At 43.2% G+C, this 13,162-nt stretch overlaps 2 protein-coding genes across 3 annotated transcripts in view; both read right to left on the bottom strand.

Moving 5' to 3' along the window:
- The window catches only part of LOC306891677 (NLR family CARD domain-containing protein 3-like), a 269,541-nt gene that overhangs the window by 47,643 nt on the left and 208,736 nt on the right, over nt 1-13,162 (bottom strand). The window lies entirely within an intron of this gene.
- LOC306891693 (NLR family CARD domain-containing protein 3-like) overlaps nt 1-13,162 on the bottom strand; it is a 32,888-nt gene that overhangs the window by 17,754 nt on the left and 1,972 nt on the right. For both annotated transcript variants that reach the window (XM_079452165.1, XM_079452166.1), the window contains 5 exons: nt 12,976-13,027; nt 11,934-12,138; nt 9,794-11,561; nt 9,305-9,478; nt 6,931-7,104 (listed from right to left, as the gene is read on the bottom strand). In XM_079452165.1, coding sequence (XP_079308291.1) covers nt 6,931-7,104; nt 9,305-9,478; nt 9,794-11,561; nt 11,934-12,138; nt 12,976-13,027 — 2,373 coding nt within the window. The remainder of the gene's footprint in view (nt 1-6,930; nt 7,105-9,304; nt 9,479-9,793; nt 11,562-11,933; nt 12,139-12,975; nt 13,028-13,162) is intronic.

Below are 13,162 nucleotides of genomic sequence, written 5' to 3'. Positions count from 1 at the left end.
TTAATTGTCTGCATTTTTTATACTCACAATAACAACAAAACGTTTTGTGCTGTAAATAATGAAACCAGTTCAAATAGAAAACAAATATTCTCAGATTATATATTAGGTATGAAACGTGCATTATTGCATGTCCCCCGCAGAGATGACGATTAAGCATCATAACTTCATCACTGGGCTATATTAACATACATTGTATTTATATTCTGCCGAAATTAAAAAGATCCGTTCATTTTGATTAACAAGATTCATAATCGAAGTCAATAAAATGAGATTCCTGTCACTAGATGCAAATTTCTGTGCACTTTAATGGACAGTACAAGTATTACAGCATCATATATTTAAAACATATAATACAGATTTTCAGTCACTATACTTATTTTATAAGCTTCATAGCCTGTATAAATGCTTAAGTCTTAAATCATTTTGTCAGATTCAAGTATTTCTGTGTCTATTGAAAACATATGAAAATGTGTGAATGCTGAAACCAAACTTTAAGCACATACATAGGCAAGTGATCATCACTTAAAATAAATTTATATTTTCAATTGATTTTCCTTACATTTAAAAATAATGAATGTTTGTGCATGCAGGAAAATTTTATGTTTACAGTTTTCCCTGATTGGATTTGTATTTTTTATCCATGCAGATATGATGAATATCTCAAAACCAAGATACACTGCAGCGATCTTCAGCATCCTTCCATGTCGCTTTTCACGAGCAGCGTCACATTTTGTAATGAACAAGGATCTAATAAGTGAAATGATTTAAAGACAGAGGTAGTTCTGGTATGAAGGGCATGAAAAGGCTTATTTAATAAGTAAATTAGTTTTCTGTTTATGATGAGAGCATTTTAATAGTTACATTACATTTGTTGTTTGAATGTTGTCAGTAGTTTTATATTGACAGATATCAATTATCAGACTTCTATTAAGAGGACATTCCCCTCGCCACAGAACCTACAATACAGAGATACATTATATATATATATATATATATATATATTAGGGGTGACCCCGAATAGTTCATGATTCGATGCATCGATATGCTGAGCCTGATTCGACCATCGATCTCACAGTCGATTCTTCGAGGTTGTTATAAAACAACGATCATACCATTTTGGCAATATGGGGGTTCTCAATTTCCCACAGAACTACTGGTTTTGTATGGTTATATTAAGTTATACAGCCTTTAATTGATAATGCTGTTAAAAAAACGTGAAAAAAAGAAGCGTTCAATAAATATTTCTTACATGTGTGTGAATAAATCCAAACACACCTGTGACAGATTTAAGTTCCACTTTCCCTGATCCGTGACAGATGAGGAGCATCTTGGCAGCAGGGATTTCTTAACAATGTCTGCAATAAGAAAATCTAAAGTCTGGATGCACTTTGAAATGGTAAAAGAGGATCCAAAAAAAAGTTAAATGCAAGCTCCTAAAACCAGGAGCGCACTGCTGCTGGCCAACATTAACAAGTTGGTTTTCATCGCACACAATTTGAAAAGACTCAAACGCACACAAGCAGACTGGATTTTTTTCGATCGGGTAGGGTACAAGTGTTTTCAAACATTTCAGCAGTTTCTATTTTAAGTTGCTGTGAACATGTTTAGCTAAAAAAACTGTCCTTTTAGCGTTTATTGTTGTTGCAGCAGTTAAAAAGAGAAAGTTCAGAATTCTGGCTAAACTTTCGTTGTTTTAATACTTAATTTATTTTTATTGTATTTATTGATCACCCAGGGTTACCTAATTTAACTGTGGCTTGTGTTTTTTTATATATGTTCCCCTGCACTTTGGCATTTTGCACACATTTACTGTGCTTCGATTCTGATTTCATTTTTATTTATTTTTTATTATTAGAAATGTATATTCTGTTCTAATTTAATTCTGTAAATTAATGCTTCTTATTGTTTTTCGTTGTGTTGATGTTGTGCTGCACTTTAAGCATGCTGGCACAGGCAATTTTGCCGATTTTATTTAATTTCGCAAAATGTGAAATCCAAATCCTGTCTGCAGTCAGTGTGTCTTTTTCTCTTTAGGCAGGTTTTTTTTAGGTATGTTCTTTATATATTTGTGTGATGTTATGTATTTCGATCGCGGCTTTAAAGTATTATGAGAAAAGGTTTTACGAATGTTTTTCCACAACATTACCTTTTATTTAAACCTAAATAAGAAAGCCATTGTCAGTTCGTCTGTCAGTCGGCAGGCAATTTTGGTCGCTTTTTTAAAAGTTGTTGCTGTGTGCAGTGTGTAAAATAAAAATAGTTTTACCCTCCTGCTGACTACCTAGTGTCGTGCCCCTCCCAACCCATTCACACGCCGACTATCAGTCGACTATAGAAAGATTCGACAATTCTGATTCGAATGTGTAAATCCTTTGTCGGGGACACCCCTAATATATATATATATATATATACATACATACATATACACATGGGGGCTTAATTTATTAAATATTTATAATTTTCAGGATACATTGTCGTGATTATTGTTGGAAGAAAATATAAAGACCGGACCTCTAGGAACTTGAATGTAAGACCCCTGCCCTACAGCATTCAGACAAAACAGTGAAACAAAGTGTGTATAATGATGCTCATTAAAGATCATCTTCATATATTAGACTGCTGTATATTTCTTGTATGGCCATCAGAAGCGTGTATATATTACAGTGTAAAAACAACAATTACTGACTATCAGCTTCAATGGTGTGGTGAGTTGTCATGATTCCGCTATCATGTCATGTTTATTCTTGGTCTTGCAGCGGACTCATGGCATAGCCTTAGGTTTTGTCAGAAAGACATGGCTTTGTTTAGATTCTGACTTGCCATGTGCTTTCTCGTGTCTCGTCAGTGTTTCCCGCCCTTTTGTCTCGTTAACCTTCCCTGAGTGTTTCAGTACCCACACCTGACCTTTGTTAATTATCCTTTGTCTGTCTCCCTTTAAAACATCCTCGTGTTCTTTGTCCTGTGCTCGTTCATTGTGTTTTGTACCTTGGTCGTTTATGCTGTGTTTTCAATATCTAGTGCTTGGTCATTGTATTTTGGTGAGTCAGTGTAGTCTTGTCCTTAGTGTTTGTTTTCTCAGTCTAGTTAGTCCGTGTCCTGATTATTATTTATCTTGTCTTGTTTTACCCCCTTGTGGGTTTTTGTTTTGTGTTTATTTATAATAAATTCTTGTTATCCCTGTGTCTGCCTGCATTTGGGTTCTTCCTGTCCTAATCCCTGACAGAATGAACGAGCCAGAACTGAACCCAGTAGGCAGCAATATGGACAATGTAGCAGTGTCCCGACGGTCTCGCCAAGCTCACCTGCTGTTTGGGTTCCGTCAGGGAGGGCATGAGACCCAGGAGTTCGCCAGGGCATTCTCTTCGGTGGCGCGGGAGACGGAGTTTGGTGACGCAGAATTAAAGGTCATCTTTGACGGCTGCCTCACCAACCGCCTCCGGCCATCGGAGAGGAGGTTGCTTGAGCCCCTGGGGTTTGAGGACATGGTCAGGTACGTGATCAACCGGGACGATGTCAGAGTTCCAGTCGTGGCATCTGTTCCGTTGGCTAGCGTCCCGGAGGATTGCATCCTGACTGTGTCCGCCCTGGGGGGCTCGGCGCCTTCCGGCTCGAGCTCCGGGGTTCCTGCTTCTTCTGGCGGCATCCACGGCGGGTGGGGGAGGAGAGATTCAGGGACGGCGTCTGCAAACCCCTTCGACGCTGATCTTGCCCCTGGTTCTGCTGCGCTGGGGAATGCGTCCCCCTGTGCAGGGGGTCGTGTTCTTCAGGTCGGGGCTGTGGGCCTCTCCTCACCCTCTGCACCCTTCGACACCTCCAGCCCGAAGCTCCAACCGGAGGAGGAAACCGGGACTCAGCCCAAATATTTTTTGGGGGGGCGCCATACGGGCAGGAGGGCCCGATCGTCCAGCGGGCCTCCTGACGTCCCAAGTCCGGTGGTCCCGTCAAGTCCGGTGGTCCCGTCGAGTCCGGTGGTCCCGTCGAGTCCGGTGGTCCCGAGTCCGGTGGTCCCGAGTCCGGTGGTCCCGAGTCCGGTTGTCCCAAGTCCGGTGGTCCCAAGTCCGGTGGTCCCAAGTCCTGCCCTGCCGGCCTTTCAGCCGGGAACAAGAAAAGTTCCACCCAGGACTGCTCCCATCAAGTCCCCGGGGACTCCACGCTCGCGAGCGCCCCCGGGAACTAAGACTTTACTACCCTATCCTTACCCTAGTGGACATCCTCCCGTGAACTTTGTTGTTCCACCACCCCCCCTCCCATGTTTATTATTTTTATTGTCTCACCCCAACCCTGTGATTTTGCATGCTTGTTTGCCCCTGATCTTGTTTTCTTTGTTTTGCCTTGTCTTGTCGTTTTCCCAGTCTGCCTTGTCTTGTTAGTCTACCCTTTGATGAACACCTGGAGGTGTTCATTTAAGGGGGGGCTTATGTCATGATTCCGCTATTTTATTATCCGCTGTTTATTCTTGGTCTTGCAGCGGAGTCATGGCATAGCCTTAGGTTTTGTGAGAAAGACATGGCATTGTTTAGATTCTGACTTGCCATGTGCTTTCTCGTGTCTCGTCAGTGTTTCCCGCCCTTTTGTCTCGTTAACCTTCCCTGAGTGTTTCAGTACCCACACCTGACCTTTTTTTAATTATCCTTTGTCTGTCTCCCTTTAAAACATCCTCGTGTTCTTTGTCCTGTGCTCGTTCATTGTATTTTGTACCTTGGTCGTGTATGCTGTGTTTTCAATATCTAGTGCTTGGTCATTGTATTTTGGTGAGTCAGTGTAGTCTTGTCCTTAGTGTTTGTTTTCTCAGTCTAGTTAGTCAGTGTCCTGATTATTATTTATCTTGTCTTGTTTTACCCCCTTGTGGGTTTTTGTTTTGTGTTTATTTATAATAAATTCTTGTTATCCCCATGTCTGCCTGCACTTGGGTTCTTCCTGTCCTAATCCTTGACCGTGAGTAAGACATGTGACTGATCATTTTAACACTTTACTGATGCAGGTTTCAATCCACCTTTCACTTTTCTACATTTTCACATCACATGTTAAATCATGCAGACATTTATTTCCAACAAAAAGGAAGAAACTATGAAAAAATGTATGTGGTTGTTATGAAAACATGTAGCTTTCCTGTATCTCAGTGGTTAGAGCATGACACTAATGTCAAGGTTGTAGGTTCGATCCCAGGGGATTGCACATACTTAGAAACAAAACAATTATGGTCTAATGAAATGTAAGTCTCTTTGGATAAAAGCGTCTGCCAAATGCGTAAATGCGGCTGTGGGTTTGAAGCGATTGTCACACACAGTATAACTGACAGATGCTTTAGTAGATATTTGTTGGAGTCGCACTTTTGCTGCAGAGTTAGAGTTTAAAAAACACATTTTAATGGCTTTGAGGGTTTGTGTTTGTTATCTGTAAGTCTCTGTGCATGTTCGTGCATTCATTCAGTTTTTGGATTCTTGTGAAGGATTTGTTTAGATCTGATGTGGTATCATTTATGGTGACGTTACTTGGAAATTGTGGAAATTGTGCTGTGGTGAGGAAGGCGGGACGAGAGCCGTGACGCGGGGCCGGTGGCGTGAGTGATCAGTGCAAGCAGCTGTGCGCGCACCGGTCCCGCATCTTATCACGGAGGAGATTGGGAGCTTAAAAGGATGTTCGGCAGGACTGTTGACGAGAGAGGACCGGGTTTAAACATGTGTTTAGTTTGTGTATGTTTTATGGCCGGCAGTCTACCGTGAGGTGGCTGTCGGTCAGTTACTTCAGTGTTTATTGTTTATTTAATTAAATTTTTCGTGTTCGAATGTTCGCCGGTTCCCGCCTCCTTCCTTCCCTTCTTACGAACTTTATTACATTGGTGCCGAAACCCGGGAGGAAGGAGGGACATGCTGTCAAAGAGCCCTCGCTGCCGAGGGTGATCGCGGTGCTGAGGAGTTCGGGCAGCGCGGACGGGGGAAGTCCGCGAGTAGCTGCCCGAGGCGGTGGTGCTGGATCGAGAAGTTGGATGGGACGAGGACCTCGCTGCCGTGCTCCTGGGTCGAGGTGGGGTGGCTGCCGTCCAGGAGGGAGCCAAGGCCCGTTCGCCGTGGGCCGAGCCTGCTGCCAGCCGCCATGATGGGGAGGAGCAGGGAACGGAAGACCAGCTGCCCTCAGCTGGAGGGCCATCGCCGGCCGCCAGGGGGTGGAGGAGGATCGAGCCGTCCACCGAGCGTCCAGTACCATCGCATGGCACCGCGAGGAAGAGTTTCTCGGCTGGCTGAGGACCGAGCGACAGCATGTCAGGGAACCGGACAATTTTTTTTTCTTTTCCTCTCTCCCCTCTCTCGTCCCTGTCACTCCGGGGGCTCCCGTCTCCGTTCTTTCGTCTCGCCGGTGCATACCCCCAGGCGCTGCCGACTCCGAGACTGGCTCCCCGGGGGGGGAGTAGGTACAGTCTCGGGGGTGCCCCCCGGCCTGTAAGGGGTGATGGGGGTATGTGGTGAGGAAGGCGGGACGAGAGCCGTGACGCGGGGCCGGTGGCGTGAGTGATCAGTGCAAGCAGCTGTGCGCGCACCGGTCCCGCATCTTATCACGGAGGAGATTGGGAGCTTAAAAGGATGTTCGGCAGGACTGTTGACGAGAGAGGGCCGGGCCCGAAACTGTTTAGTTTGTGTATGTTTTATGGCCGGCAGTCTACCGTGAGGTGGCTGTCGGTCAGTTACTTCAGTGTTTATTGTTTATTTAATTAAAGTTTTCGTGTTCGAATGTTCGCCGGTTCCCGCCTCCTTCCTTCCCTTCTTACGAACTTTATTACATGTGCCATAACCGATGTTTTGTTGAAACGCCGCCACTGTCAACTACATCAAATTTACACAAGAACAAGAGTGAAACAGCAAAACATAAACAACAAAAATACTCGACAGTCACTTGAGATTATTAAAAAAAATGATAATTTGATCAGTAACTCACAGTAGTGTCTGTAGTTGACAGTGTGGATCCTTCAGTAGATCAGAGAGCAGCTTCACTCCTGAATCTCCTGAATTATTTCTGCTCAGATCCAGTTGTGTCAGATGTGAGGGGTTTGATCTCAGAGCTGAAGTCAGAGCAACACAACCTTCAGATCCAAAACTGCAGTTACACAGACTGAAGAGAGAAGAAAATAAATGAAATAATGACAATAACATTTAGACAATCATCAATAGTACAATTATTTAATATATTTTAATTATTTCATATATTATTCAATTATTATTCATCAATGTATCAAATGATGTCCCTTTTTACAAGATACAAGTAATAAATTAAATTATTTTAAATAGCTACAATAATAGCATGAATGAATATGTATGAATCTAAATCAACAGTGTCATGATCCTGCGCTAAGACTAGAAAAACCTGACAAGACCTGAGAGAACCATGATACAGAGAGTCATTGACTGACAGTCACTGTTGAGTCTCTTACATATAAAGATGATTCTGATAAACTTATGAAGACCTCCTGTCGATTCCCGCTCTTTTGTCTCGTTAGCCTTCCCATTAGTGTTTCATTACCTACACCTGCCCCTTAGTAATTATCCTGTGTTTGTTCCCCTTTAAAACATCCTTGTGTTCATTGTCCTGTGCTCGTTCATTGTACGTAGTATTCTGTATGTTGTATGTTCTAGTCTGTAAACGGCATCGTGTCGTGTCCATGCCCTGTCCATGCCCTGTCCATGCCCTGTCCATGCCCTGTCCATGCCCTGTCCATGCCCTGTCCATGCCCTGTCCATGCCCTGTCCATGCCCTGCTTTTGACAAATTATTTTACCTCCTGTTTGATGAGTTTAGTTTAGTCTAGTGTTGTCCTAAGTGTTTGTTTCCTCAGTCTAGTTAGTCCATGTCCTGGTTATTATTTATCTGGTCTTGTTTTACCCCCTTGTGGGTTTTTGTTTTCTGTTTTATATATACATTAAATTCCTGGTGTTAACCCCTTCACCCCTGCTGCCTGCAATGAACGAGCCAGAACAGAACCCAGCAGGCAGAATGGAGGCAAGGCGAGCGACCCAGGCTCGTCGTCTCCTCTGTTTACGTCAGGGGCACTCCGACGTATTGGAGTTTGCGGACCGCTTCTTTGAGGTGGAAGGGTAGATGGTCCACAGTGAGCAGGAACAGATGGTCCTGTTCAATGGCGGCCTTAACCAACCACTAGCGCGGTGGGAAATGCAGATGCTGAGACTGCTGGCTTCACTGACCTGATCAGGTATGCCATGAATCGTCCGGAGCCCAGTGTCTCAGTCCAGCCCAGTTTTTTCCCTCCGCTGGCCGCCATCCCCGAGGGCCATACCCTGTGAATCGGGGCTGTGGGCCTCTCCTCACCCTCTGCACCCTTCGCCTTGTCCGAGGTCACCACACCACCTCCAGCTAGCATCCGTGGCAGGCGTGGACGGAGGGAGTCGTGGGACTCCCCGTACGACTCCTCCAGCACGGAGCTAGTCGTGACCCCCACCGCTTCTCCGTAGCTGGCCACACCTACCGTGGGCCGGTCGAAGAGGAAGCCGAGGAGGGGGGTATTGTTCAGCCCGGACCAGCTGACGTCAAGTCCCGTCCTGCCGGCTCTCCATCCAGTAGCCAAGCCTGCCGACCCTAAACTCCAGCCGGAAGCCTACACCGGGACTCAGCCCAAATATCTTTTGGGGGGGCACCATACGGGCAGGAGGGCCCGATCGGCCAGATCATCCAGCGGGGCTCCTGATCAACCAGTGGTCCCGAGTCCGGTGGTCCCAAGTCTGGTGGTCCCGAGTCCGGTGGTCCCGAGTCCTGTGGTTCGTCCTGCACCCAGTCCTGGCCAGCCGGCCTTCCAGCCGGTGTCAAGTCCTGCACCCAGTCCTGCCCAACCGGCCTTCCAGCCAGTGCCCAGTCCGGCAGTTATGTCGGGAACAAGAACAGTTCCCCCCAGGACTTCTCCCATCAAGCCCCCCGGGAGGCCACACTCGCGAGCGTCCTCTGGAACTACGACTGTCCCACCCCATCCCAACCCTATGGGGCATTCCCCTGTGAACTTTGTTGTTCCCCCAGCCCCCCTCCCATGTTTATTATTTCTTTTATTGATGAGTTTAGTTTAGTCTAGTGTTGTCCTAAGTGTTTGTTTCCTCAGTCTAGTTAGTCCGTGTCCTGGTTATTATTTATCTTGTCTTGTTTTACCCCATTGTGGGTTTTTGTTTTCTGTTTTATATATACATTAAATTCCTGGTATTAACCCCTTCATCCCTGCTGCCTGCAATTGGGTTCTTCATCCACGTTCATGACACCTCCATTTACATAACACATACACATGTTTAACTTTATTGCTTTAAGGATTTTCTTACTTTAATGTCTTCAGTTTACAGTTTGTATTCTTCAGTCCATCAGAGAGCAGCTTCACTCCTGAATCCTTCAGATTATTGTGACTCAGGTTCAGTTCTGTCAGACTTGAGGAGTTTGATCTGAGAACTGACGCCAGTGATGAACAACTTTCCGCTGTCAGATTACAGAGACTCAGACTGAAAGAGAAATAACAAGATAACAGTGAAGATATAAACACATCAAGAGATAATGTTTGAACAATGAGAATCATCTGCACAAGAGCTGAAGCAACATCTGCACCTGATAGAGAATCACTGTAAGAACTGAACCCTGACAGACATTATAAATAAAAAACAAATGAATAAAAATCAGAAAAAAGCCACAAGAGAGCAGCTCTCACTCTATAGATGCAGTGAACAATTCCATCATGTTTTATTGTGTCTCTGTAGGACATTAACTACAGTAATGTGGACTGTTAGATGTTCAGGTGAAACTGCAGGTAAATGACTCACTCAGCTGTTCTGGATGCTTTGATCACTGGCAGAAGCATCAGAAGACCTTCATCTGATCGATCATATTTCCTCAGATTAAACTCATCCAGCTTCTCTTCTGAGTTCAGTAACACAAACACCAGAGCCGACCACTGAGCAGGAGAGAGACGGACTCCAGTAAGACTAGACTCATCTCCTCTGTTCACATATGTTTGTACTTCCTGCACTAGAGAATGATCATTGAGTTCATTCAGACAGTGAAACAGATTGATGGATTTCTCTGGAGAGAGATTCTCTCTGATCTTCATCTTAATGTACTCGACTATTTCCTGTTTACTGTCAGAGCTTCTTCCTGTCTGTGTCATCAGATCTCGTAAGATTGTCTGACTGGACTCCAGTGAGAGACCCAGAAGAAATCTGAGGTAAAGATCCAGGTGTCCGTTCTCACTCTGTAAGGCCTTGTCCACTTCACTCTTCAGTAAATCACTCATGTTTGATCTCAATCTGCTGAAGAATCCTGATGTTTGCTGAAGAAATGACAGAAGCTTGAACAAAGCAGCGAGAAACTCCTGAACGCTCAGATGCACAAAGCTGAACACCTTCCCCAGGTTCAGTCCAAACTCCTCTCTGAAGATCTGAGTACAAACTCCTGAGTACACTGACGCTTCTCTGACATCAATGTCACACTCTCTCAGATCCTCCTCATAGAAGATCAGGTTCCCTTTCTCCAGCTGTTGAAAAGCCAGTTTTCCCAGAGACTCAAGACTCTTTCTAGCCTGCTGAAGATCTACCTCACATTTCCCATCATACTTCTGACTCTTCAGTTTGATCTGAAACATCAGGAAGTGTGTGAACATGTGAGTGAGAGTCTTGGGGATCTGTGCTGGACTCTCTGCTTCACTCAACATTCTCTGGAGAACAGTGGCTGAAATCCAGCAGAAGACTGGGATGTGACACATGATGTACAGACTTCTGGATGATTTCATGTGTGTGATGATTCTGTTGGCCAGACTCTCATCATTGATTCTCTTCCTGAAATACTCGTCCTTCTGAGGGTCATTGAATCCTCGTACATCTGTGATCAGATCAACACACTCAGGAGGAATCTGATTGGCTGCTGCTGGTCGAGAGGTGATCCAGATCAGAGCAGAAGGAAGCAGATTCCCCTTGATGAGGTTTGTCAGCAGCACATCCACTGACGCTGATTCTCTGACATCAAACAAACTCGGATTCTTTGAGAAATCTAGAGGAAGACGACACTCATCCAGACCATCAAAGATAAACACAACTTTATAATCATCAAAGTCTGTCGATCTCAGTTCTTTTGTATCTGTGAAGAACTGATGAAGAAGATCCATCAGACTGATATTTGTCTGTTTGATCAGATTCAGTTCTCTGAAAGGAAGTGGAAATATGAAGTGAAGATCTTGATTTGTTTTTTCTTCAGCCCAATCCAGAATGAACTTCTGCACAGAGACTGTTTTTCCAATTCCAGCGACTCCTTTAGTCAGCACACTTCTGATGGGTTTGTTTAGTTCAGGTGAGACTTTAAAGATGTCATTACATTTGATTTGTGTTTCTTGTGTCTCTGATCTTCTGGATGCCGTCTCAATCTGTCTCACCTCATGTTCATTATTGATGTCTTCACTCCCTCCCTCTGTGATGTACAGCTCTGTGTAGATCTCATTCACAAGTGTTGAGCTTCCTTGACTTGAGATTCCTTCATTCATTCTCTGGAATTTCTCTTTTAGTCTGGATTTGTGTTTCTTCATGTATAAAGGGGCCAATTCTGATAAACAAAGGGAATATAAATAAAAATACATGTATACAATTAGGAAAATCCTTAATTCTACAGTATGTACAATGTAAAAACAAACATATTATTTTTTCTTATTTAATATCATTTTAATATAGTAAAGCTCTCTATGCTTATTAAACCAAATGAATATTTTGCCTAATTTGTTATTATATTTGACCTTAAGAGTGTTTTAAGATTTTGCTGATCATGACATTAGATGAACACAAAAAGCTTCATGGTTCTATTCTGTTGATTTATTAACTGTAAATGTATTTTCACTAATAATCATCAGTAAATACAGACACTGTGTCTGTTCGTCTGAAGGTAAAGTGATGTCATAGTCACATGACTGAGAGCTCTTACTGGTCTGTAGTTTGTCAGCGAGGTCTGTCTGCTTCATCTTCCTCAGGACGTTCAGTGTGATCTTCAGAAACATCTCTCTGACTCTGATCTGATCTTCATCATCCTCCTCTTCTCTCTCAGAGCATGATGGGTAATCTGGACTCAGTAGACTCTTGAAGATCTTCAGCTCTTTCTTCATCAGAGAGACGAGTTTGTGCTCAAGCTCCTGAAAACATTATTCAAACACACATGATTTTGTTTTCTTATGAGGGCAGAAAAAGGTTTTAATGCTCATTTTAGTGAACACAGTTTTTTTTCTAAATTGCTTGAACCTCATTTCATGAAACCTGTAACACTTTAAACACTATAAACACACATCAAAACTACACAAACAAAATCATATTTTCTTTAATTCATATTTTGCCTTCAAATGATTCTCAAAGCATCAAATACACATAAGCATTGATAACACACTGAGATCTATTTAAAATCAATATGATCGTGACTTCTTACTACAATGAATCAGTTTGAAACTAAACATCTAAACATGTTTCAGAATCATCAGTAATAATAACAGTAATCTGTGTAAAGCTGCAGTACGACTGACAGTAAAATAATCTCATGAAACGCCCCTTAAACATACAGATTTGATTTTGGGCTTATTAACATATTTTGGGGTAAAATTATTTTAAAGCTTCATTTGAAGAAGAGCATCTACATTTCTGAATAAACTGTGAATGAAACATGATATTGAATGTAAATCAAATAAATGATTGTTAATTAAAGCAAAATTCTAAAAAAGACACATTCTTTAAAAGAGAATACTGTAAAAAAATATTTATCCCTAATAAATATTTATATATAAACGGTTGTTACACAGTAATTGCTTTGCATCCATTTCTCAACTTTACACACAGACAAACGCACACACACAAACACACCAACACACACACACACACACACACAGACAAACGCGCGCACACACACACACACACACACACACACACAGACACACACACACACACACACACACACACACACACAGACACACACACACACTCACCTGGAAAACAGAATCCATGTTCTTCCCTTTGATTGAGACATTTGTTGTGTTTCTGTAATGTAACAATAAATGAAATATGTGTTTCATACAGTGAACACATGGATTAATGTGTGTATCTGTCAGTAAAGTGTTCAGTGAATATCTGCAGTAACATCAACAGCACAGACTCAGATCAGAGAATAAAGAC

The sequence above is a fragment of the Barbatula barbatula genome (genome assembly GCF_947034865.1).
Source record: "Barbatula barbatula genome assembly, chromosome: 3".
Lineage (NCBI taxonomy): Eukaryota > Metazoa > Chordata > Actinopteri > Cypriniformes > Nemacheilidae > Barbatula > Barbatula barbatula.
Note: the sequence above shows the minus strand (reverse complement) of the source record. Positions and strands in the feature narration are given on the sequence as shown.